The 25,876-nt window shown below is 31.5% G+C and overlaps 5 protein-coding genes across 9 annotated transcripts; 2 read left to right on the top strand and 3 right to left on the bottom strand.

Moving 5' to 3' along the window:
• Positions 1–411: 411 nt before the first annotated feature.
• LOC103578129 (ATP-binding cassette sub-family C member 4) lies at positions 412–6,769 on the bottom strand. Its single transcript, XM_008559089.2, has 6 exons — positions 6,665–6,769; positions 6,251–6,559; positions 5,935–6,045; positions 5,153–5,284; positions 4,255–4,459; positions 412–4,194 (listed from the first exon to the last, which is right to left on the bottom strand). The coding sequence occupies exons 2-6, from the start codon at positions 6,322–6,324 to the stop codon at positions 721–723; spliced, it is 3,996 nt and encodes a 1,331-aa protein (XP_008557311.1). The 5' UTR covers positions 6,325–6,559; positions 6,665–6,769; the 3' UTR covers positions 412–720.
• Positions 6,770–6,861: 92 nt separating this feature from the next.
• On the top strand, positions 6,862–11,148 carry LOC103578130 (cilium assembly protein DZIP1L). The gene is made up of 3 exons (XM_008559090.3): positions 6,862–7,043; positions 7,124–7,358; positions 7,850–11,148. The coding sequence occupies exons 2-3, from the start codon at positions 7,238–7,240 to the stop codon at positions 10,999–11,001; spliced, it is 3,273 nt and encodes a 1,090-aa protein (XP_008557312.1). The 5' UTR covers positions 6,862–7,043; positions 7,124–7,237; the 3' UTR covers positions 11,002–11,148.
• A 68-nt stretch (positions 11,149–11,216) lies between these two features.
• Positions 11,217–12,458, bottom strand: LOC103578131 (DNA-directed RNA polymerase III subunit RPC10). Its single transcript, XM_008559091.3, has 2 exons — positions 12,315–12,458; positions 11,217–11,665 (listed from the first exon to the last, which is right to left on the bottom strand). Exon 2 carries the CDS (start codon positions 11,659–11,661, stop codon positions 11,338–11,340), a length of 324 nt encoding a protein of 107 aa, XP_008557313.1. The 5' UTR covers positions 11,662–11,665; positions 12,315–12,458; the 3' UTR covers positions 11,217–11,337.
• An 892-nt stretch (positions 12,459–13,350) lies between these two features.
• LOC103578132 (uncharacterized) lies at positions 13,351–18,202 on the bottom strand. Of its 4 annotated transcripts, none has more exons than XM_053738505.1 (5): positions 18,103–18,202; positions 17,595–17,995; positions 16,799–16,885; positions 16,311–16,676; positions 13,351–16,148 (listed from the first exon to the last, which is right to left on the bottom strand). In XM_053738505.1, the coding sequence occupies exons 4-5, from the start codon at positions 16,674–16,676 to the stop codon at positions 15,405–15,407; spliced, it is 1,110 nt and encodes a 369-aa protein (XP_053594480.1). In that variant the 5' UTR covers positions 16,799–16,885; positions 17,595–17,995; positions 18,103–18,202; the 3' UTR covers positions 13,351–15,404. The 4 variants fall into 4 exon arrangements, with proteins under 4 accessions (XP_053594480.1, XP_053594482.1, XP_053594483.1 ...); XM_053738507.1 differs by having other exon boundaries at positions 17,595–17,980; positions 18,103–18,200; XM_053738508.1 differs by having other exon boundaries at positions 17,595–17,943; positions 18,103–18,198.
• A 1,020-nt stretch (positions 18,203–19,222) lies between these two features.
• On the top strand, positions 19,223–25,732 carry LOC103578133 (nuclear factor related to kappa-B-binding protein). 2 transcript variants are annotated; one of them, XM_053738503.1, is made up of 6 exons: positions 19,223–19,627; positions 20,127–20,411; positions 20,470–20,702; positions 20,832–24,210; positions 24,275–24,703; positions 24,909–25,732. In XM_053738503.1, exons 1-6 carry the CDS (start codon positions 19,622–19,624, stop codon positions 25,395–25,397), a joined length of 4,821 nt encoding a protein of 1,606 aa, XP_053594478.1. In that variant the 5' UTR covers positions 19,223–19,621; the 3' UTR covers positions 25,398–25,732. The 2 variants fall into 2 exon arrangements, with proteins under 2 accessions (XP_053594478.1, XP_008557320.1); XM_008559098.3 differs by having other exon boundaries at positions 24,272–24,703; positions 24,909–25,629.
• The last annotated feature ends 144 nt before the right edge of the window (positions 25,733–25,876 follow it).

The raw sequence follows: 25,876 nt of genomic DNA, 5'->3' as shown, positions 1-25,876 counted from the left end.
TCTTTGGAATATGTCTAGAAAATTGACTTTTATTTTAAATTAGAAAAGAAAAAAAAAATTTGTGATATCAGTAACTGGTATATTTTATTGATAATTTATTATTAATATTCAAAATAATAAGTAAGTGATATATATACAGATATATAATATCCAATATATTTGTTATTCTGTCAATAATTGGGGTTTTCTTTATATAAATATATATTTGTAATGTTTTTTTTTTTAAGTATTATTGTCTTAAGAAAAATTGTTCGCTTAAAGTGACGAATGTGATTAATAATTAATTTAGTAATTACGCAAATCAGTTCGAAGTATTTTTTATTTTTAAATTTTCTAACACTGATTCACTCATGAAGAAATTATTTGAAATTTTAAAAATTTAAACGAAAAAAAAAAAAAAAAAAGCAGACGTCAAAAAATTTTTAAGTTTTTATTTTTATAAATAAATTTTCTGTTAATATTTACTTTGATTTTTTAAAAATATTAAATTTTCAGTAATCTGCTGCTTTTCATTATCACAGTAATTATTTTTTACCCAAAAATATATAGAACTGATTGAATAATTACTAACAATTTAAATTGTACTTGAGTTTCAAAAAAAAAGAGTCTTGTCAATGTGAAAATATTCAAAAAAAGTAAGTAATTAAATAAGTACTGTAAGTACAAGAATAAGTAAAATAAAAAAAAAAATATACGGAGTAGAACTTAAAAAAAATGGACTTATGGCTTTGGTGTTCCATTGACTAAATGAGGTGGTTCATCGGCAGTGAATTTGCTGTTGTAAGTTTCCTGTGATATTAATTTTAATTTATCATTCATTGCTTTTCCGGTTTCCTTAAGCATCCGACTAAAGTATCCCTCCTGGTTCTGTAATAATAAGTGAGGATGATCGAATTCAACGATTCTTCCACTGTCCATCACCAGTACCCGATCGCTGTCCATGATCGTATTGAGACGATGAGCGATTGTCAGCACAGTACAATTTCTGAATTTATTTCTAATAGTTTTCTGAATCAGTTCGTCTGTCGCAGGGTCAACATTAGCCGTAGCTTCATCCATAATAAGAATTTTGTTGTTACGCACAATAGCACGTGCCAGGCACAATAATTGCCGCTGACCAGCGCTAAAGTTACTCCCACCCTGAGTGACAATATAGTCCAGTGAAGGCGCGGCACTTTTTAATTCAACTTCTTCTAAAGCTGACCAGATACTCGCATCGTCGTACTCATGAAATGGGTCAAGATTATCCCGTAGAGTTGCCGAAAAAAGAATCGGCTCCTGAGGTATTATTGATAACTTGCTTCTTAAATCATGCAGGCCAATTTTATTTGTACTTAGACCGTCTATATAAATATTACCATCAAATTTTGTTAAATTAAATAGCGCCGAAATTAAAGAGGATTTACCGGCACCAGTGCGCCCGACGATTCCCACTTTAATTCCAGCATCAAAAGTGACATTTAAATCTTTAAGTACCGGCGCATCATCTTCGTTGTACCTTAAGTAGACATGCTCAAACTTAATTTGTCCATGACTGGGCCATGTCGATGGTGGTTTTTGATTAACGTCACTTTCAAAGGGTCCTTCTTTATCAAGTTTTGTAAACTGCAGTACTCTCTCTACACTTGTCATCTGCGTCATCGCCTCGGCAGTTGTTCTTATTCCGAACTGACACATGCCACAAAGAATAAGAATTTGTGACACAACTAGACCAACTGACCCAGCAAAAGTATTTTCATTGTCTATTATAACAAAACTGTAAATCGTACAGGCGACGAATGTTATCGTAACTACGTCTAGCCACAACGAGAACCAGGCACTCGTGAAAACAATCATTGAGAATGCACTTGTGTGCACATCTTGATAAGAATCAAATTCTTTTCGTACCAATTCCTGACTATTTCCCGACCTGATGGTCGTCAGTCCTGCCATTGATGAACTTACGTGCGTAAAAACAGGACTCTTGACCACACCTTCAAGCCGCTTGACATCTTGGGCTGTTGCTAAATATATATTTTTAATTACCCAATAAAATATTATCATGACAATTATAAAAAAAACCATCCACCAATGGACGATTATTATTTGGACGAATATTCCAAGCATTACTGCGTAAATTTGTATCGCCTCGACCATACACTTTGGTAACTGTTCGTCGACACACCCAATGTCTTTTGAAAATCTGTTTAATATCCTGCCCGACGAGGTGGTATTGAAAAACTTCATTGGCGCTTGCAATAAACAAGCAAACATTGAATTGTGCAAATTTTTACTTGCATTCATACAAACTTTATAGAACATTAAATTTCTGGCTGTTATCATAATTACGCACAGCGCAATCAGAATCCCGTATATTGTCAGAGCCGTATTTTTATCATAAAAGGCTTCATCACCAGCCATGGTCTGGTTGGCTAAAAGCGTTTGATTTATTGCCTCTTGTAGATCAACACTCGTATCATTATCTGAAGTACCTGAGGTTGAGTTTCCGTCTAAAGTACCGAGTGTATCATTCGCAAATGATTTATCATGTATTCTAAACTTAATTTCTTCTTGTGTAGTCCAGTAAGCGACCCAGTAATCAGAACCGCTGCTCCCAATCTGCCCGAGGATTGTAAACAACAACCAGGTGAGCAGCATCACAAATGACCCGCCTGCTCTGAAATATTTCCAGACCAAAGCTTTATTTAAGTTACCCTTAGCCATCAGTTCCTGAGTCTCCTCAGGCTCTTCGCTCTCGTCTTCGGAGAGTCCATTTGACATGTAGGAAGTATCAGCGGATGGCGTAGCCTCCTTGTCAACAGACGAACTCTTTTCCGATCCCTCAGTGCTATTAGAATGCATCAGCTTAAAATGCTGCGGGTCGAAGCTTTCATAGGAGCCCTGTTTCTCAATCACTCCATTGTTCAGCACGACAATCAAGTCAACGTCTTTCAAGTACTGGACTTGATGTGTAACTAGTATACGTGTTTTATTACCTAAGAATCCCTTGATACAATCTTCGAATAAACTTTTTCCAACTTGGGTGTCAACAGCCGACAGAGGATCATCCAGCAAATAAATATCAGCGTCCCTGTAAACAGCTCTTGCTAAATTAATACGCGCTTGCTGCCCACCGCTCAATGCAGCACCACGTTCACCGACTAGTGTTTTGTCTCCCTGAGGTAGTTGTACAAAGTCTTTTAATAAGGCACAAGCTTTTGTCACTTGACGATAACGTCTTTCATCATATGGCTGTCCGAATAAAATATTATTTCTCACTGAGCCCGAGAACAGCCAAGACTCTTGACAGGCATAAGACACACGTCCACCAATTGTCACGTGTCCGTGATTGACAGGTAGCTCACCTAAAATTAATTGTAACAGCGAACTTTTACCAGCACCAACTGGCCCAATGAGTGCACACAATTGTCCAGCATTTATTGTAATATTAATGTTGTGCAATGTGTTGGCAATTGAATTTTCCTCCCACGAGGCACTTCCGTCTTTTATTTTTACCACAGATTTATCAGCAGGTGATGATGATATCATCAGCGGTTTATTGTCTTGTAACAGTAAAAATTTCTCCAATCGTTTTACTGATACCAGAGATTCGGCGATTGCTGATATTGCTTGTGGGCAATAAATTGCCATTGTCAATTGCAATCTATTTAAATGCTGTGCTATTGAAAATACAATATCCGCAGATGGAGTATTGCCAGCGAGTACATACGCCATTATTGTAAAATAAAGTGTTATGCGTTCAGTAAATACAAATGTCGCGTAATTGAAGCCTCTTAAGTATGACATTATTGTTAGTATGTCTATTTCATATTTACGGGCAAGTGATACCAATTGTTGAAATGGTTTTTCCCATGTATACATTTTTATAACTTGTATCCCGTTTATTATTTCAGTCATCAAACGTACTCGTTCGTCTGTACGCTTGGCTATTTTATTACGAAATTTGTATGTCCATTTACTTAAATATAATTGCAGTGGTATAGTTTGTAGTATCATAAAAAATATACCAATTAGTATGGCAACTTTGACGCTTTGCCAAATTAAAAATGCTGTGGCTATTACTTGGAACGGAAGTATCCAGAGATAATGAAGAAACATAAATAAATAATCGAATCTTGATACATCGTTTGATAACAAATTCATTATTTGTCCGCCGGCTATTGTACTAGCAGCTGAGGTTGACAATTTTAGCATCTGAAAGTATTATTTTTATTAACTTTATGATATATTTATTTATTATTTTTTTTGTTATACCTTTCGGTAAACCAATGACGAGCATGCGACTCGTACGCGCATTCCAAACTCAATTTGTTTTGAATTCATGTGGTGCTCAAGTAGACCGATACAACACGATAAGGAAATTACTATTGTTGCGTATGTGTAAGCTTCGCTAATCGAACTATTGGATCGTGGATCGAAATACCAGATAAGAAGCCCCATTACGTATGGTTGGAGTATTCTGATAAAAAAAATTTTTGCACATATATTTAAAAGTTTATTTATTATATGATCAATTCAGTGGCAGATTGTGAGACAAGGGATGAAAGTAAACGATTTCAAACCAAGGTAAAGTTGACTGACATCACCCGGAGTTTGAAATTGTGTTTCATCCTGAGTTACGCACTAGATTCTTCATGATAACCTGCATTGGGACTTAAAGTTTCAGTAACAGCCAGTCAGTAGTAAACTAATAATCTGAAATTACTATCAAACAAATGACAAGTATCAGAGTTTGTTGCAAAAGCCTTCAGTCTGCAGGCAGAGACATTATTTGTCACCATTCCTGCGCCGAAAATTTAAATTTCTGCCCTGTTTAGAGGGAAGAAGGTCGTTCTTTTCTATTATAAGAGGAAAAAATTTAAACTTTCAGATACAGATCGCGGGTTGGAATGTTCTACTTTCCTCCCTTGGTGTGTAATATACCAGATTCTTCCCAAGGGACGAAACAAGTTTGTTTCTGCCCACTGATGGAAGGCATTCACCATTTACGCGTTTGCTAATATTCTTTCGCAGCATTCGACTGAAATTCGCTTGTCGCGACTGACTGTAAAGACACTGAAAGTTTAAGTTTCGATGCTGGTATCATGAAAATATTGAATTTCGTTTTTACTTAAGTTTAATTGATAAAAAAAATGTATTTGTAATTAATTACCTTAATGCAGTGCACAAAGCTACCCAAAATCCAAAATATAAGTATGGCAGTAAATATGTATTTCGTAAGGCTGTGAATAATCTTGGAGATCTTTTTTCTTCACGTGCGGAATCTTGTTCTTTTTTCCAGTTTCTGAAATTAAAAAATAAGATAAATTTAATTACAGACACTTTATTTTAAGATACAAAATTTACATATGACTTTTGTGAGTTGAAAAATTTTAATGAACGCGTACGAAATTAAAAAAATAAAAAATTAAAAAAAAATTAATGTGCAATACGCAGATAAATTATTGATAGAAAATTTAATGAAGATTTTTTGAAGGAAACATTCAAAAATTTTTGAACCCCTGTAATTTTCAATTTGATATTTTTAGGTGATTTTAGTCATAGGCCGTTTTAATAAAGGTTTAAATTTTTTATAAAATATTGATGTAAGTCATCAATTTATTTTTTTTTGAATATTTAAATATACCGTGATAACAAATATCAATGACTGTTGAACTGACCTTTTCATACAAAGTATATTTTTAGAATTTATACGTTGATAAACAATAAAAAATTATACTTCCATTGTTAATTATACAGAAAAATGAATGAAATATATCAAACTCTATATATATATATATACACATATATATGACTTAAATGATTCATAATAAAGAAAAGTAATTAAAGAATAATTGTTAATCACAGATTTAAAAAAAAACTCTGCAAGCCCGCAGGAAACCAAAAAATAAAAACACTACTTTATTCCCAACTAAAATTATTTTCCAAAATTACCTTTCGAGAACATCTCCAAGTAATTCGCTTCGGTCGTCAGGTAAAACATTTGGCAAATCTTTAGCCTGCAGATCATGAGTTCTTCCATAAGAGAACAATGGGGTTAACCACCTGTTGAATGCATTATATAAATATTTTATTACAACTTGATTACCCATAAAAAAAAATAATTTTACATTAATTACTCTCTCGCAAATCACTCGACAAAAATTTTTTCGCGACAAATTAAATGAACACTTACTAAATAAATCTAAATAAATAAATAAATAAATAAACAAACAAGTAAATGAATAATTATCTTATTAATAATAATTACCAAAATATTAATTTACTAAAAATATTAGCTGTCAATCGTGGATTTGGATTATCGTATTTCTTGCTGCTGTCCATCACTTATCTCTTATTGATCCGAGATTATTGATTTCAATTAAACTTTTAACCGTAGTCGCGAATATTATTCATTAATTTAATATTCTGCTATCAAATATGAGTATTAAAAAAAAATATATGTATATATATATGACTGATTCTAATCAGTAATAAAAAATGATATATGGGTTATACATGACGGCATGTAACCAACTGTTCATGTCTTGAACTGCTGGTCTTCTACTGTTTACTGCTACTAAAATAATAAAATCCCATCTTAGATATACTTATATTAATTGTATACATGTATTTATATATGTATATATATATATATATTTAGGTATATATAAATAATACTCACTTGATTTAACTTTGTTTGCCTAGACTTAATTATGTTTTTAATCAGCTCACAAGATTAATAATTCAAATTTGAAAACTAAAATTTTTTTCTTATATTTAAAATAAAAACTAATTTTATTTGAATAAAAAAAAATTTATTTATTTTCATAATTATAAAAAAAAATACAATAGATGATTTTTAAATGTCACTTATTATTGATCGTACTGTTGTCAACTGCCATTGGTTATTTTTTATAGATAAAGTATAAAAAATAAATAATTAGATAATTAGTTGACACAAAAACTGGCGTCCTTTTGTCCAGGTGCGCGTATGTCAAAACAAACCTTTTATTTATGGGCAATTAATAAGTTAATTATTTTCTCACTGTAAAGTTCCTCGGGTATTTTATAATTTAATATAGTTTTGTTATAAATTTTAATTGAAAATATTTATTGACGTTTGTTTAATTTTTTTTTTAAGTTTTCAGTCAAGTACGGGGTAAAAAAAAGTGGAAATGTTAAGAGGTTATGTAAATAATAATAAAAGCTTTAATTATTTTGGTAATTATTCAAATTATTTGATGAGTTACTGGAGATGGCATTTTCACTGAGAGCTGGTACCAATTGGTGTCATGATTTTCCAAAACTCGCCAGGGAATCTGGATTTTATTTCAATTCTCATCGCAATAAAGTACGAGTCGATTGGAATCGGATAAGTGAGTCTCTTATTTATTATCTAAGATCATTGCCCCAGTTTTTGATACTTGGAAACTTACTGGTAACGTTTTGCTGAATTTAAATTTTAGTTTGATAAGAAAGAGCAAATTCATAATGCGATTACGTGATTTCTCATTTTGTATTCTGTAAATTAACACCTGCAAGATTAAAAAATTTCGCGGTTTTAATTTCGATGATAGCGATATTGATTTTAAATTTCATTCACATATTTGCTGATGATATAAGATTGAATAATGATTAAATTTTATCTCAATGACAAATATTTACAGTCATATATTATTTAATGTTTATTTTTCATTCCTCCGTATTATTCTTTTACTAAAACAAACGTAGTAATTTTTATTTAAAATTTAAATTGCCCGCGAAAATTTCAATTTTTAAATCTTAATAAAATAAAATATCAAAAACTGGAGGCAATAATTAATTTAATGAATTATAATTACATTTATTTAAAATTTGATTTGAATAGGCGGTATCGATATTGATCGATTGATACGAGAACGAGATTTTGAAACCCTAGATGAGAATATAAATAATGTAGTAGACTATCATTTGGAAACGGAGTATGACATAAAAATACTGGACCCAAATTTTGTTAAATTATTCCGACTGGCGCAATTGTCCGTTGAGTATTTACTTTACTGCAAGCAGTATCTAGATCATAGTGTAATTATATTAAAAGATGAGCTGCGTTCAAAGCTCGAGGAGAACGTGAAGTTAAAAAAAAGTGTTGCTGCTGCTGAGGATTCAGTCAAAGAATTGAAAGATAAAATGCGGGATAATTATAAATTATTTGAGAAGACATTGGTCGATTCACATGGAGAGATCCACAAGTGTCCTTATTGTCCGAAGTCATTTAAAGCGGCGATTTTTACAAACTTACATATCAATAGACGGCATTCAAATTCACCGCAGGTGTCTATTTTGTCGCCGGTACATGATCAGTACAAAGCAGAGACTGAAAAACTTCATAATGAAATAAAAACGTTGAAAGAAAGACTTAATCAGACTGAAAGAATTGTCAGAAATGAATCGAGTAAAATGTATGACAGTATTGAGTTCAGAGATAAATATTGTGAGAAAAATTCTGATGCTACGAAAAATAACCAGGATAAAATAGAAGAGGAGCATCGTAAATATCGTGAAGAAATAACAAATTTAACTTCGATGTTATTTAGCGAGATAAGGAATTTAAAAGTTGATGATAAAAAACATCAGAAAACTGATGATGATGCTGAGAAATTTAAAGAATTGTTGAAGTCCCAGGAGAATGAGATGCAGAGACTGCGTGATCAGATACAGGAGTTGTTGAGTAAATCGGCGCCGAATATTGAGAGTATAGAAGTTAAATTGAAGGCTCAAGAAGATTACTGGCAGTCTAAAATCGATCAGTTGGAGAGCCAGCACACTAAAGATATTGAAAATTTATCTAATCAGTTGAAAGTTACTCAAGAGTCAGCAGATCTTATGAAAGATGACTACGTAAAGAAAATTAAGGATCTGGAAGAGCGGTCTATGGACAGCGGGAGGTTTTTAAGTCCCAAAATGTCACCAGCTCGTCAGAGACGAAGAGCTGGAAACTTTGTTAACAGTATCGTAGAAAAGTCTAGAGAATCTGATCATTTAAAAATTAGTAAACTTGATGAAGATGATAGGTCTGATAGTGATGATAAATCTGATGAAGTTTCAACTCCGACGTCGATAAATAAATTTAAAAGAATACTTGTTACTTCTGCTGATGTTCATGACCAAGTTTTTGGTAGGAATCAGCAGAGAGGGAGTTTTAAAAATAGTAAAGGAGTTTTGGGGATTAAGTCTGGGGAGAATGAAATAAATTTTAATCGCTGGGGTGTCGACGCTGAAGTCAAAGGAGATAAAAAAGATGACCCGAGTATTATTGATAAGAAATTTGATGTTAGAGGTCCAGAGAGGTTCAAGGTCCCAGTTACTAGTCATGGTACCAAAGAAACTGAAAAAAATAGAATGGATGTTACGAGTGAAGAAGAAAGTGAATCTAACTCTGGGACGAGTGCTACGGAAACTGAAAACTCGGAAAGCGAGTCAGAATCTGAGTCTGGGACTGATGAATCTGATGGATCAAGTGGATCAGAAGGATCTACGACGACAGAGTCTGAAGAAAAAGTTCGCGCGAAGGATGCGGACTCGAAGGAAGATATTAAAAGAAAAATATGGGAAGCTTTTGAACAAAAATTGCGGGACCTGGGTGTTGATCCTGAGTGCGATGAGATTTCCGAAGAAACTTACAGGCGATCGATGGAGATGGTCAAACACCATCGCAGCCTTACGGCGAGAAAGTTACCCAGGTTCGAAGAAATCCGTCGTAAAATTTTGTATCAACTACACAACAAATTTCCCAAACGAGAAGATGATAAAAAACCGAGCGATAGAAGATCTCCGCTAAATAAACTGATGAGTAACGTTAAGTCTCGGGCTATCAAGGCTTTTGGTAATCAATCGCAGTCAGGTAATAAATCGCCAGAGTCTCATGTGCCTAAGTTAAAATCTAAAGTGATGAGTCCTGAAAGAAGTGTCACTAATAAATTAAATATTGAGTTATTGCCTAAAAAGATGAGTCAAAATGAACTTAAACATCCGGTAAGACAGTTTCCGAGAAGAGGAAGTCGGGATGTTCCTGCTGACAATAAATTGCTGTCGCCTGCTCACGAGAGATACACACCTAGTCCTAGCAAAGTCACTTCCAAGTCCAACTTTATCACCGAATCTACAGTAGTCGACAATAAACAACTCTCACATTCCTATGAAAGTATAAAAGATTATCTAAGAGATTTTGGCAGAGCCAAATCATCCCCAGTTAAATCACCTCTGAGATCTCCATATTTAAGTAAATCTCTAGTGGCATCGACACCTCACAGAGCTGAAATAAATGTACTGCCTAGTCATCGTGCTTCAATATCTGATTTGTCTAGTCCAATAGCAAAACCACGCGAGTCTAGTTTACCTAATTCACCTAAAAATAGTAAAAGTGTTTTAAAATCAACTAGTGGGTCTACTGGTAGTTTAGTTAAGAAAAAAGTCATATTTGATCTTGAATCAATGACTGATACTTCGGGAAAAAATGATAAATCATTAGAATTAAATGCATTTACTAATTTTTTATCTAATAACAATAATAATAGAATTACTAATGATGATGATAATGAAGAAGACAATGAGAGTGAAAGTGATTATGAAATTTCAAGTATTTCAGAAGAAAAATCCGATTGTAAAATAATTACACCGACAAATAATTCAAACATTTTATTAAAAACAGCACAGAGCGAAAAAATAGCTCAGATATCACGCAAAATTGAGTCTCAATTGAGTTTAACGAGACGAAAACCTGCCGGAGCTGTTGAAGCCATTTTTACCAAAGACTTAACTCTACATGATAATAATTATTCAAATAAACAAGCAACGCATCAACCAACAGGATATTCATTTGATAGAAGCGATGACCAGAGTTTAAATAAGGTGACAAAACTTCCGCAACCTGCACCGAGAACTCAAAAATTAATTCGTTCAAATTCTCCTGATATCAAATCTGCAGATAGAGATTATAATTTGGATAGAGATATTGATGAAATTCTTGGCTTTGATTAAGACTTATTTATTTATATGATAATAATTATGGTAATTATTTATTTATTACGGAGAGCTGTTCGCGCAAACTTTAATTGTATTTTATTAATTTATTATTTATTACGTAAACTTGGTAATATTTTTTTATAAAATATTTTAAACTCTAAGTCAAGTGCCTTCTAAGTCACTGAGTGTGTGTACAAAAATTATTTTTAATAAAAATAGTGACTACTAAATAAAATTCGTTAGTTTTAATTTTAGAAAGTTTTATAAATTATTTATGTACATGGAGATAATTTTTGTTTAATAAAGAAGATTGCTGGTACTTATAGTATGTACTTAGTATTAGAATGAATATTAATCCTTCCAATTGAATGAGCAGTCTGGATTACAACACCTATAGAATATCGTCATAGGCTCATCGGCGGATCGCGTTTGAAGTTGACGGAAATAAGCTCGCGGATGACTGCATTCAGGGCAAGTTATGTCTGTTGCGTCGACATTCTTCCAAGCTTCCTCTCCGCCAAGTACACTGTCAACTTCTTTGAGTAGTGGGTAATTTCTTGTTACTATTTTACGGTTCACGTTAAAAACATATGGACATGTCGGACACTCGAGGCGCATTTGTGATGCTTCTTCTATTAAAAGAGCGTTTCCACATGTGGGACAGAATAATAACATTTTTCTGCAACAAAAAATTTTTATAAATATACGTCAGGTAACAATATTTGAATTTTTATTTTTCAACAAATCGATTACAAAAAAAAAAGAACTAAAAATATAAACTGTAGAAAATTTTTAAAATTATAGCAGTTTTTTCAAATATTTTTTTTTAAATTTATCATGAGTGAAAGTAGCTGACAGTTGGCAATTTTTTAAATTTTAGAAAAAAGTAAAATGTAAGAAGAGTAAAAATTAAAAAATGCGCGTTTAGAAAAATACAAGATCCGCACGCGCATTTTTTTAAAATTTCATTATTTTAATTTATTTATTTAAAATTTACAAATTGTCTTGTGTCTGCTACATTCACACTCATTTATCGTTTTTAAAAAGATTTGAAACTAGACGGCTGACTTCAGTACTATCTTAAAGTAGCAGTAAAATACTGATGGGCAAAAATTTAAAAAAATTAATGTGAAGAATTTTCAAAAGTTTTATTGTGTACAGTTTTTGTTATTTTGATGATAATAGAAATTAACTGGATAATTTAAAAAAACACTAATACTGTCAGATTGCTGCTTTCAGAATCATGTAATTCCTAGCTTTTTAAATAGATTTATATTCCAAAGAAATTTATTTAAAAATAAAAAAATTTTATAAGTAATTATAATTACCGTAATTAATAAATTTAAATTCGTTGACTTTTTAAAAAATAAATTTTGTGATATTTTCAAAAATACTGAATCTTAACAACCTTCTAAATTTCCATGTGTTAAAATTTTTTAAGGTTATGTCTTTACAAGTACGGAAAAATGGATTAAAAAAAAATATTTGAAGAGTGTGAATTTAGCAGACATGAGGAAATTTATAAATTTTAAATAGACCGATTACTTACTTAATAATAAAATTTTTAAAAATCCGCGTACTGATTTTTCATTGATTTTAATTCGCACTTTTTAACTTTTATTCTACTTATATATATTTTATACATTTATTTAAAAATTTGAAAAATTGACAATTGTCAGATACGTTCACACTCATTGATATTTCAAATAATTGCACTGATTGATGTTTTAATTTTTTGCATGTGCATATTTTGTTTTTTTTTTTTTTCTGTAATTTATTAGTTGAAAAAAAAATTTGAAAATTGTCAATTCTGCTAACTTCAGGATCATAAAAAAAATAAAATAAGACATGAGTGTGAATGTAGATGACAGTTGTCATTTTTTTAAATTTTGACAAAAGAGAATTAAATTGAAATTGAATAAAATTTAAAAAGTGCAGCAGACATAAAATTTAAAATTATAAATAAATAGAGTAAATAATTAATAAAATAAATTTTTTGAAAAATGCGCATTTAAAAAATTTAAAAATTAATAAATGCTTTTTTTATATTATTTATTTAATGATATACTTTATTTATTTATAATTTAAAATTTGTTTCTTATCTGCTACATTCACACTCATAACAAGTTTGGTCTTATAAAAAAATTGCCACTTCTTAATTAAATTTATCATGAATGTAAGTATATCAGTAATGAGATAATTTGAAAATTTTAGATAAATAAATAAAATAATGAAATTTGAAAAAGTGCGCGTACTGATTCTCCACTTATCTAAGTGCGCATTTTTCAATTTTTATTCTACTAACAGTTATCTCCATTCTAATTTAAATGTATAAGTTTAAAATAAAAAACAGTATCCAATAAATCACATTTTCAAGTTTTTTAATTTTTTAAATTTCATTACAAAATAAAATTACATCAATTGATTTGTCATCTTGTAAATTCGTTTCATTAAATTTCTCATAATTGAGCTCAGTTTATATCAGTATACACATTTTCTAACACGATATTCTTTAAACGTAAATCTTATAGTATTTATATTCAAACTTAAAATAATTATGTCCTATCACCGTTCAATGCATAGAATACATATAATATGTATAAGTATTATAAAACATATCACAGTTTTATTAGATCATTAATTGTTGACAATTGTAAAGTCAAAGGATAATGGACCAGTAGATAATGATCATGCAAAACTGTAATATGTTGTTGGTATATTTATTAAATATATCATATATTTATTTCTTTCATTAAAGTTTAAATTGAATCTTTTAAATATTTTTGTGGTCACAATTAATCTCAATTGTTATTAGTTATACATATATTAGTAAATATTTCTTAAAATACATAATCACATACTTTTTCAAGTCAATATATTTTATTGGTTATTACATTAACGTCTTTAAAACATGTTTAGAAACAAAAAATTTCTCTAACTACTGGTTTGAAACTAAACGCAGTCTGTATTCTTAATAATAATAATAATAATAAAAAAATTAAGAGCAGATTTTCTGAACGAAAATATATTATTCGATTTAAGACCCATAAGTAAAATAAATTCCCGGCAAAAATAAATTTATTAATTTCCAATAAAATTATCAACGTCGTAACTTTTAAATAAACTTTTTCTTTTAATACTTATGGGTCTTAAATACTTTTTAGTCAACAATACTACACCAGCGGTAACAAAATTTCATTTTACTTAAAATCCAAAAAAAAATAACTATCAGCAGTTTATTGCTATGAAAGTAAAAAAATTTAATTTGTGAAACAAAATTTTGAATTAAAAATAAAGTAATAAATTGTTTGTTTTTTTTTTAATTTTTTACTCAATTTTGAGCATTGGAAATTTAATTCAATGTCTCTAAATGTGACCTTGTAATTATTCAAACAAAAAAATCTTAACATATAAGATTTAATAATTAATAAATAACAAAAAGTATGCGACAATTCAAATATCATAAAAAAAAGTCATTAAATCTAAACTTATAATTTTATTAGCTCTTTTTTAAATATTATGCTCCTAATTAAATTGTTCATTTCATTATAAATCACCAAAAAATTCATGAGATTGACATAAATAAATTTTCGAGTAGAACATACCCAAGATTTAACATCCGAGTGCGCGGATCAGCAGTTAATTGTCGGATCTGATAGCCTATTTAAAGTCTATAAAGTAACTAAAATTTTTGAACAACAACACAAACATCATTAATTATTCTAGTACTAAAAAATTGAAAAATCTTGTGCAAAAATATAATCTGGCATTAATTAAAATAATTATAATTGTCTGCTGGGTGATTGCAGCGTTGGAAATCAGCTTCCTGCCGACATTTCTCAAATTTTCCAGTCGACATCTTCAGGGCTAGATTGCTCCGATATTAATATCGGGGAAACCTAGCCCTGAAGATGCAAACTGAAATGTTTGCGAAACGTCGGCAAAAAGCTGATTTCAAAGGCTACTACTACCTTTCAGTCAGTTAATATTTTAAACAAAAATAATAATAATAATAATAATAATAAATTTTTTAAAATAATTGATCATTAACATTCTGCAATATTTTCCAAACATTATTTGTTATAACGTCTATTATGACATTAAAAACTTTAGTTTATAAAATATCGTTAAGTATTGAAAATTGGAAGGTGAAAGACCTAGTACCCGGTCAGGAACTAATACCTGATCAGGGAACTAGTCTCCGATTACTTCATGTATTCGTATATCCATATTAAATAAAATTTAGTAAATATAAACATACAAATACATGAGTAATCGGGTTCTAGTTCCCTGATAGAGTATTGGGTCTCTTACTTTATTGGAAGAAAAAAACAAAAATTATTAACATCAATATCGCAGAAACTTAAACATTAATATAGATATGAAGACTTTGACAGAGCACCGAATTGTCTTTTACATTACATTAATAGATAAAAAATTGTCCGAATGATACGATATAAAGCAGACAATCTAGCTTCTCCCATAGTTTTACCAATGCCAACATCTGAAAACTCCGGATCAGTTTTCAATTTAATCACAACTCCATAATTTTTATCATCCGCAGTTTTAACAAGAGCTTCTTCCTTTCTAATATTTAAAATACTACAGATTTTATCAAGCACAATTGACAGTTTATCAATATCACTTTTTATTTTTTGTATATCTAGTGTTTGATAAAATTCAAAAAAATTTCTTTGTTGAATGTGATCAAGAGAGCTTTTTAAATAAGAATGATAATTTGAGAGATTCATTTTTTTAGGATCGGGCATTAGGCTGTGACTTTTAGTTAATTTGGGAAATAACGATAATGCTTTTTCAATAGCGTGCTGGGTAGAAGCAGGTGAATCGATCGATAATTCTCGCGAGTTACATGCGGTAGTATTGTTACTATTGTTACTATTGTTATTATTTGCAATATCAACTTGCATTTCACTGCTGTCACCTACTATTTTATATTTTTTTTTTTCATCCTCTGACATATTTTTTAATTCATCATACATTTTTCTGGCGCATTCGTACTTGGCCTGTTTTTTTTTACCATTCGATTTACCTTCAACTTTGTAAGTCCCCAAAGTACAAGTCATTTTAAAATTAGAATGACCCTGAGAATAACTGCCTTCACTGTAACTCGGTAGCACATATTTTTTTTTTACACAGACTTCCTGGAATTTAATGGAATGAATTATTAAAAAAAATTCTTCAAATATTTAAATTTAAAATGAAAGCAATGCAAGTTAAAATTTAATCAAAAGTTTTGCTTACACTGCAAATTATTAATTACATCACTGAAATATTCTAAATAATAATAATGTTAATTAAATTACTTGTAATGCGCCAATAGGATTAAATTCTGGTGAATAATCTGATGAACAACTAGGAGATGGACTGCTGCCAGTTGACCCGAGTGATTTCTTCTCGGGTGATGAACAAGGTTCATCAGTATTCCCATATTTTATTGCACAATTGTTTTGATTTAACAAAATGATCATGTTTTCAGCTGACTTATGTTTTGCAATTTGTTTACTGTTAGCTTCACCAAGGGCTGTGTAAGGTCTACCTTCAATATCGCAGGTCACTCGAAATGTGAACGAGGAATTAGCTAATGAAGTGCTGACCATGTCATATTTCGGCAGAGGATTGCAATTTTTTTGCAAATATTCTTGCAAAACCGAAATTGGATTTGTACTCATCTGTTTCAACAAACAGAAATTTATCTTCAATTAGATAATAATATTTTATGTTAAATAATTACAGTATTGACTAATTGCTACACAGAAATAATTATTTTTTGAAGCGAAAAATTTTTACTTGCCTTAAGAAATTTTTGAGGCGGGTTAAAAATTCAAAACTGCAGAGCAACTTCTGGATTACTTTTAAAAATTTATGATCTCGGAGTTGGCTACAATTAACAAGTTTCGAATTTTTTTCAGCAATTTAAAAAAAATATGCACATGTAGAAAATTTCAAATACTATAGGTGCAATTTTTTGAAATATCCTTTTTTCAAATTTATCATTTTTATTTTAAAGATTTGAAGGAAGTGTAACTAAATTTTTTTTTTATCACCACTATTGCTTGGTAAAAAAAAATAAAAAGAAAAAATTATCTGCATGCTGGTCAGTATTTTGAAAACTATTTACTCAAGATAAATATTATCTTTGAGTAAAAAGAATAGTAATAATTAAAATATATCAGGAATTCAAATGTCCGGGATAATTCAGTAATTCTCAGAATTTTCACCCGGAGATAGTGTTATCTCACAAGACAACAATGTAATAAAAGAATGAATAAGTGTATAGAAAATAGCAAAAAATAAATTTTTTATCTTTTACTCTAAAAATAATAGAATTTCAACAGCAAGTAAATTTATAATTAAATGGCTGAAGTGTCAAATTTAAATGTTCTATTATTTTTATCTCTAAATTTATTATAAAAAATAAAAAACAATCCAATAATTATTAAATTAAAAATCTTTGTATAAAGAACAATAATCACATGAATTTTAATTTTTTTAAATAATCAAATTATTCTTTAAAAAAAAGTGCAAATGAAAATTTAAAAATAATAAAATAATTTTTGATAGAGAGAAAAAAATAAACAATTTATTACCTTGATAATTTTATAAATAAATCCAATAAACAAATGAATATACTGATATTTTATAATTTTTTGAGGATGACGCAATAGAGTTGTTTGTCCGGACGTTATCACTTCTCAAAACACCATTTCGTACTGACTTATTTTCCCATATTTACGTAGACTTTATATGTGCTAAATTTCTCACTATTCCTGATTGCCAGTGAATACAAATGACTGCAGCATGCCGATGCCGTATCCAACAATACTCATTCTCAATAGGATTACGTGTCGTTTCGGGATTTGCCTCCACACTTTGTCAGACTCGCCAGGAATGTTTACAGAAACTCCGGGGAAGACCATAACAACACATCGCTATTTTCTGCACATGATTGGAAACCATCTAGTTACTTTTTACACTAAAATAAAATAAACTAACAATTTTTCATTATTTATAAAACAATTTTTAAATTTATCATCACTTAAAATTTAGCCCTCTACCCTCTACTACTACGTTACAGTACCAAAAAAAAACACGTACACTAAGTTATATTACATCAGTTTCCAATTACAACTGTTCTATTTATCTTATTGGCCATGATGTTGTAAAACAGGTTATAAAATTTGAGCCATGAAAATATATAACTAAAGATATGTTTTCATTGAACGGATGTATGGAAGGAAAACTTTTTATCAACAACTTTATACCAACTTGAAGATAAATTATGGAAATAAAGAAATGATTTTTCAAATTTATTGGTCAAAAATTTATGACTAGTTATTTTTAAAAAAATAATAGTAAACTACTTTAAATTATTTAAAGAGAAATTTTAATAAAAATTGTTTTTGTCTTTCATGAAAAAAATTATGGGTAAGAGTATAGTATATACCAGACAAATTTAAAATTATAAATGAATGAAGTAAATAATTTAAAAAATAATATTTATAAAAAATGCACTTATTAATTTTGAATTTTATCTTATTAATTATTTACTTGATTTATTAATAATTTTAAATTCGTCTGATGTCTGCTACATTGACACTCGTAAAAAATTTACGTACAGTTTATATTATAAAAAAATAAATTAATAGTTTATAAAAATAAATAATTTTAAAAGTAACACTCAAAAACACTTTAATTTTTAAGTCAACAAATGTTTAAAAAATTTTATGAGTGTAATGTAGCTGACAACTGTCAATTTTTTAAATTTTTGAAGAAATAAATAAAGTGTAAGTAGAAACAAAATAAAAAAATGCGTATTTAGATAATTGAAAAATTCGTACACGCATTTTTTAAAATTTTATTATTTTAATTATTTAACACTTAAAAATCGTCTTATAGCTGCTACATTCATACTCATTAAAATTATGATACTGAAACTAGCCGGCATTTAATAATTTTTGGACTTTTTCAAAACGATAAATAAAAAAAAAATGTGGGAAAATTGAACTTACAGTTTTTTAAATTTTCTACATGAATGAATAAATTTATTTATGATATGAAAAAAAAAATAACTGAAGAGTAATAAAAGCGCGCGGTAAAAATTAGTTCCAAATGTCTCGTAAATGTTTTGTAGAGAGTGCGCACTTTATGTTCTTGTCTAATATTCGATATACCAGATACCAGATACAGATACCTACAACACAACTAAACATTAAATGTTGGTTCGTTTGCTTTACACTTTCCATTCCACGCCATGACGAAAAATTCACGGAGTAGGAGTATTGTGGCTGTGACAGGTCGGTCGTCCAACAGCGAAATTACCTAATAATTCGATCAATAAAAAAATAAAGATCATTTGGTATATAAATATTATTATCCGAGGTTATTTTCTTACCCAGGATGTTGTAGCACTTGGTCATAATAAACTTGACAAGACAACGATTGTGTATACTTTATTATTATTTTTTATTTCAATGTTGTATCTGTGTCCTGTCTGTGTCTGTGTGTAAGTCCAAGTGTTGGTTAATTGTGGATACGAAATAACGCCAAAGTAACGCGTGCAAATTGTACTTTATTAAAAAACAAAAAGAAAAAATAATTAAATAACTTGTCAGTTATGGAGGTTGGTTTTATTTTATTATAATTATTATTATTATTATTATTATTATTATTATTGTTTTTGGTAATCGCCATGTGTTATTTTTATAACACTCACACTAGTATTAACCACCACCAGTAGGTAAATGTTTGTATAAAAACATTGAATCAAAACATAAAAATAAAAATAAATTGTGATAAATTGTGCTGGTGAAATTATTTTATTTATTTATTTTTTATGAGTGTAAATGTAACAGACGTATGACAATTTTTTAATTACATATAAAAAAAATTAAATAATTATAAAAATAAAATTTTAAAAAATGCGCGTACTGGTTTTTTATTTGTCTAAATATGCATTTTTTAATTTTTATTATTCTTACATTTAATATATTTATTATAAAATTTAAAAAAATGACAATTGTCAGCTACATTCATATTCATAACTTTTTTTTTTGCTGTGTGATAAAGTAATTAATTATTTTTTAAATTCATTTTTACTGTAATTATTTTTCTTGATGCAGATTGATGATGAGTGTTCAGCTGGTGGTGATTCAAACGCTGAGGAAGAAGAAGATGAAGAGTCTTATCATGGATCAAGAAGTAATACATGTACTAGTAGTTCAAGTGGCAGCAGTTCGTCATCTGATAACACTGATGACAGTGCTGATGATCATGACACTACTGGTTCTGAGACACATAGTTCTGGTGATGATGATGAAGAAGATGATGATGAGGACGATGAAGATGAGGATGACGATGATCAAGATAATTCTCACCAAATTCCAGATGAAAGTGTCGATGAAGTTGTATGTAATTTATTTACTTAGTTTTTTATCTGTTATTTATTAACTTACTTATTTGTAGAGATGGGAAACGTGCATTGCTGCTAGAAGTAAAATAAAATTACCTCAAGATCTTTGTGAGCATTCGTCTATTTTTTATGAATTGCTAGACTATCCTAATATTTGGCATGACTGTTTAACTCAAGAGCAACGTGATTCTCTGACTCGGTATTTGCCAACTTTTCCTAAAGATTGTGATGTAGCGGCTGAGCAAGAAAAAACTTTGAAAATGTTATTTCAACGAGAAATTAACAGGTGATAATATTTTTTTACTAATTAATAATAATATTATTGATGTTATAAAATATATATATATATATATATATATATATATATATATATATATATATATATATATAATAATAATAATAAATATAATTATAGGTTTGGAGTATCACCACTTGACTCATTTCATACTCATCTTTCGTCCGGTCACTTCAGACCAGACATAAGAAGAATGAGACGTTTGGTCCGGAAAGCTCAGAAAAGAAGATTACTATTTGAAGAACGTAAACGTACATATGAGTTGGCAAACCAGTTGTTCAAATCACGAGAAAATTTGTTACTTAATGCCTACAAACAGGGTTTCAGTCAACCGACGTCACACCGAATGTCAAAATTGCATTGGCGTAAACCAACACCAGCTATTTTGGAAGAAAAAACTCAAATGCGTTATTTAGAAGAATTGAATGCCGTTAGAACGGAGCTGGGTATTGCGCGATTTGCAGATACGACCTCAGAGAATGAAGAAAGTTATCATCAGTTTCAAACCCCGAATGCTAAGCAAAAGAAGAAACGAAAGAGTACGGGAATTCAGGCAACTCAGATGCGTACTAATCATTTAAATAACGATGATGAAGACATACGGCCAGTTTTTTCCACACTTCAGCGTGAAGAATTTACACCCAATCCTTCATATCTTGTGCGTGAAATAAATGAAGATTCGTATCGCAACATGCTGATTGCCCATAAGGGACGAAGAGCGCGGCAAGATGTTCATCCAGAGTTAAATACTCAAGGTATTGTTCTGTCAGAATTAACTCAGCGCGCTCAAGTAGGACAGAAACATAAATTAACATTTAGCAATCCAGTGCGTATAAATTCGTCCAAGAAACGGGTTAAAGTTGAACCAACTTTATGTCCGCCTGTGATACCTAATAAATTAATTCCAACTAGCTCACCAATTAAAACTGAGCTTGATAATAGCAATAATTATATGTATAATACAACCGAGGGCAATAATCACGTGTTTAATAAAGAGATTGAGCCGAAAGTATGTCAAGAAATAGTGCGTTCAACAAATTTCATGCCTGTAAAAATAGAACCTACGGATTCGTATGACATAAGTCCGTCACCACCTAAGAAAAAAGTAAATGCTGTCACTCCAAAGTACATCAAGCCAGCAGTTGTACCTCCGGTATCCGTAGCAGAGACATTGCCGCCACTTCCGGAAATAAAAAAGGAGCTAGAAGAACTGGATTATATGGGAACGGAAATAAAATCAGAATTTATACTACCGGATGATTCCAATGTTCCAAGTGAAGAAGAAGAAGATCTTCATAGTAAGAAAGAACTTGACTTGGAGAATATTGATATGATGCAGATACCAATACAGCTGGGTGACGGCATTGATATTCTTGATGATGTACAGTGCGAAGACAATCGTATTATAGGTTTGCCGGATAAAAACATATCGATCACTGCTGAGGAAGATGATATTAGAATAAATGGTAGTGGTGATTTAATGCAAGAAACTCACACGTGTTTCTTTTCGCTTTTGAGAGACGCGTTTGTTTCAAAAGGCGAGTACCGGATGAACACAAATGAAGTTAAAGATGCGGTAACACTGTGGCAAAATAATCCAATATCTCCATTGAATGACTGGTACTCGCTGTCAAACTCTTGGTCAGCGTTAGTTCCATCAGCTCTGGGCTTTCTCGCTGGTGAATTAGTTTGCGGTCAAGAACTAGATCATGGAAAAGACCAGGAGTTCGTTCCTTACTTAGAGAACAAAGGCCGAGCTATTTATGCATGGATTGGGGCTGGCAGAGACTCAGATTCTCGATTATCAATTCTCTGTACTCAATTTTTACTGTATAGGAATGTACTCAGTACTCCTAAATTACCGTCAATTGTTGATACTGCACCAGCTATCGTTCCTGTAAAAACAGCAACAGTTCCCGCACTGTATGGCAATGGCAATAATAGCAATGGCAGTGGAACGAATAGTGTGCGCAGTGGTAGTCCAGCTGTTGAGTCAATTGGAGATCCTGCGGCTCTGGGAACTATGACGGAATCAGAACCACCACGTGCACTGTGTCCTACTGACTGGAAAGTCCGTCTGTCAACGCCAGAAGAACGTGAAGAATTTCAACGTCAGGAGAGACTGCGTTATGCATCACCACACAAAGCATTTACATACAAAATGCACGGTTACGAGTCTGTTGTTGGTCCAGTTAAAGGTATTTATCAGCATAATATCGGTGCTGGTCTCACTAAACCACGTGGACACTCGTTACTTGTCGCCGATCGTCCGAATTTCGTTACTATTCTTGCCCTAGTTAGAGATGCGACAGCCCGATTACCTAATGGTGAAGGTACTCGCGCTGATATCTGTATGTTACTCAAGGACTCGCAATACATAAAAGAATACAGTCCAGGTGACGGTGAGAAATGTAATGAAAAAGACAATTATCTTAATTCGGTGGTGTCTGGTGCACTTGATCGGCTTCATTATGAAACTGATCCTTGTGTACGTTATTATCCACGGCGTAAAGAATGGCTATATTTACATAGGGCGCGTTCAGAGTCTGAGTTTGAAATGTATCATCAGCAGCTACAAGGAGTGACCAAGACCAAGAAAAATCCCGGCGGTAATTCACGTAACAAAGCTGTGCAACCGAGTCACAAATTAATGAATGGTAAAGAACAATTGCCCAGTGGTATCAAAGAGTTGACACCGAAGAAAGAGAAAAAGGTTGCAGTACAAACGCAGTTGATTATTAAAAAGGAACCACGAGTAATTCCTGAGGATAAAATTAGAATAGATCAATCAGTTTCTACTGAGCTACCTGTTACAAGTACAATGCCTACGGCAATTATTTCATCAACTGCGTCTTTGGTAACATCTAGTGTACCTTCAGTTGTATTTTCTACCCCTGCACCACTTCCGAGTCCGTTAGTTGAACGTGATACTGTTGCAGCAGTTGAAATAAAACCACAAATACCCGCACCGCCAATTCCTACGGTTAAAAAGATAAGTTCTATCAGCTGTAAGCCAGTGACTGTTGTGAAAACCGCAGCTACTCAGAGTTTATTGCAGTCGAATCAACATTTTCCACATCATCAAATTCAAGTATCGACTTCTGCTGGTGTACAGACTATCAGGTTATCGGGTCCTTCGGTACTTCAGTCAGCACAGACTGTGTCGGCTACAACGTCTAGCGCGGGAACGTCGACGCCGAGTGTTACCGCGATATTTCCTACGGCTAAAGTTCAAAATCAATCTCAGCCGACTGTCTTGACAAATCAAACGGGTAAAAGTATTCTCCAAAATGCCAACATTAAGCAGCAGCCGCAGCAACAACAGCCCCAACAACAGCACGTGTTGCCGGGTAAAACTTTGCTGGCTTCACAAATAAAATTAGTGAGCTCTGGACAAATAAAATCGTTATTGACGGGCCATGGTCTTCAAGGTCCTACAATATTTATCAAACAATCATCACCATCAGCCACTCACGCGCAGCAAATACAGCAACTAAAGGTAAATGATATTTAAAAAATTAAAATGAATGCACTTATATAATTATAAATTAACAATTTAGCAGCAGCAGCAGCAACGGCAATTAAATCAACAGCTCCAGCAGCGACTGGTAATAAGTCAACAGCAGCAGCAACAAATCCAGCAGCAACAGCAAGTCCAGCAACAACAACAACAGCAGCAGCACGTGCAGTTACATCAGCAAACTCAACAATCACAGCAACAGTCGCAGCCTCAACAGGCGACCATTCAAAGCCCAGGAATGCAACGAATAATAGCCCAAATTGGCGGTAAACCGATAGCTGTACAAATTCAACAGTCACCTCATCATCAACAGCAGCAACAAAAAATTCTTGCCAAAGTATTGAGTAGCGGAAGTGGACAGCTCATCTCCGTTGAAAGTTTACTCGCTCATAAGGGCCTCAAGCTGGCGACGACAACTTCTCCTACGCAAATAAATCGTCAGGGTAAACCAGTGATTCAAACCCAATACCAGGTAATGCTCATACTTTCTATTTTAAATAATTTTGTTTTAAATGCGTCACAACTGTCGTATATAATTCCATTTAATTTATCAATGACTCATATCTACACTCTATCAACAGTTTACATCATTAAGTTATTATCATTATTCATAGACAATTGATTATAATTAATTGGTAGTTACCTACGTCATTGTCATTATTTATTAAATGCTCCAGGTGGTGTCGCAAGCGCAAGGATCTCCAGGACAAACAAAAATAGTGATGAGTTCTCAGCAATCTTCAACACCTGGTGCTCAGACAGTGCGAATGGTTGCGGCTCAGTTAGCTGGTAAACCGATTGTCCTTGCGAGTGCTAATAAAGGAGTCGTCACGGGATTAACGAGTGGTAACAGTGTCGTGCTCGGGAAACAGCCGCCGCAACAAGCAGGACAACAGCAGCCAATAATATTACCAAGTCACATGTTGAACTTAAAAGCTCTGCACGGTTTGAAAGTCATACCGACACCCGCTGGTCTTAAGACTACCGGCACTGCTGTATATGCCCGAGTCATTGCCCCGACGTCTATCACAGCCACTCAGACGACTGCTCAGCAGCAACAGCAACAGCATCAGCAGCAGCAACAACAACAACAACAGCAACAACAGCAGCAGCAACAAACAATTCAGACGACGCAAACGACGAGAAATCCGTACAGCACACCGTGATAAAAAATAATTTAAAATTATTAAATTTTTGTTTATAAATAATTGTACATATACAGTAGACCAGGTGTCCTTTTAATATAAGGCTCAGTGAGCTTTAAGATCATTTTGCTACCAGTTAAAATAATAAATATATATTATTGTGGTAAACAATTAAATTAAAACCAAAAATAATAAACAATTAAGACAATTAGTGGGTGTTATAGAAATTTTAAATATCAAGATTTAAAGTGTAGAATAAAAAAAAATATTTTTTTTTTTTAATATGACATGAAAAAATTTATTTACAAATGTGTGTGGTACATTGTGTGAATATAAAATACATTTTATCGCTCGGGTCAGAGACGATTTCGCAATATTATTTCAAAAGTATAAATAAAATCTTGCGTATAAATAGTTTATTAAATTAACTATTGCACTCTTAATAAAAAGAGATTGTTTAAATTTATTATTATTATATTAATTATTTCTTTATTTTTATG

The sequence above is a fragment of the Microplitis demolitor genome, chromosome 4 (genome assembly GCF_026212275.2).
Source record: "Microplitis demolitor isolate Queensland-Clemson2020A chromosome 4, iyMicDemo2.1a, whole genome shotgun sequence".
In the NCBI taxonomy this organism is placed as follows: domain Eukaryota; kingdom Metazoa; phylum Arthropoda; class Insecta; order Hymenoptera; family Braconidae; genus Microplitis; species Microplitis demolitor.
The sequence above is the reverse complement of the archived record's forward strand: the minus strand, read 5'-3'. Positions and strand labels throughout refer to the sequence as shown.

Bases quoted from the DNA above. Each gene is read 5' to 3' on its own strand.
- LOC103578129 (XM_008559089.2), bottom strand. From the start codon at position 6,324: ATGGACAGCAGCAAGAAATACGATAATCCAAATCCACGATTGACAGCT. The intron at 4,460-5,152 runs GTAATTAATTAC...TTTTTTTATCAG, and splicing joins GCTTTGTGCACTGCATTAAG to AATACTCCAACCATACGTAA. The intron at 4,195-4,254 runs GTATAACAAAAA...TAATACTTTCAG, and splicing joins CGTCATTGGTTTACCGAAAG to ATGCTAAAATTGTCAACCTC.
- LOC103578130 (XM_008559090.3), top strand. From the start codon at position 7,238: ATGGCATTTTCACTGAGAGCTGGTACCAATTGGTGTCATGATTTTCCA. The intron at 7,359-7,849 runs GTGAGTCTCTTA...TGATTTGAATAG, and splicing joins AGTCGATTGGAATCGGATAA to GCGGTATCGATATTGATCGA.
- LOC103578131 (XM_008559091.3), bottom strand. From the start codon at position 11,661: ATGTTATTATTCTGTCCCACATGTGGAAACGCTCTTTTAATAGAAGAA.
- LOC103578132 (XM_053738505.1), bottom strand. From the start codon at position 16,676: ATGAGTACAAATCCAATTTCGGTTTTGCAAGAATATTTGCAAAAAAAT. The intron at 16,149-16,310 runs GTAATTTAATTA...ATTAAATTCCAG, and splicing joins ATCCTATTGGCGCATTACAA to GAAGTCTGTGTAAAAAAAAA.
- LOC103578133 (XM_008559098.3), top strand. The intron at 24,211-24,271 runs GTAAATGATATT...TTAACAATTTAG, and splicing joins AGCAAATACAGCAACTAAAG to CAGCAGCAGCAGCAACGGCA. The intron at 24,704-24,908 runs GTAATGCTCATA...TAAATGCTCCAG, and splicing joins TGATTCAAACCCAATACCAG to GTGGTGTCGCAAGCGCAAGG.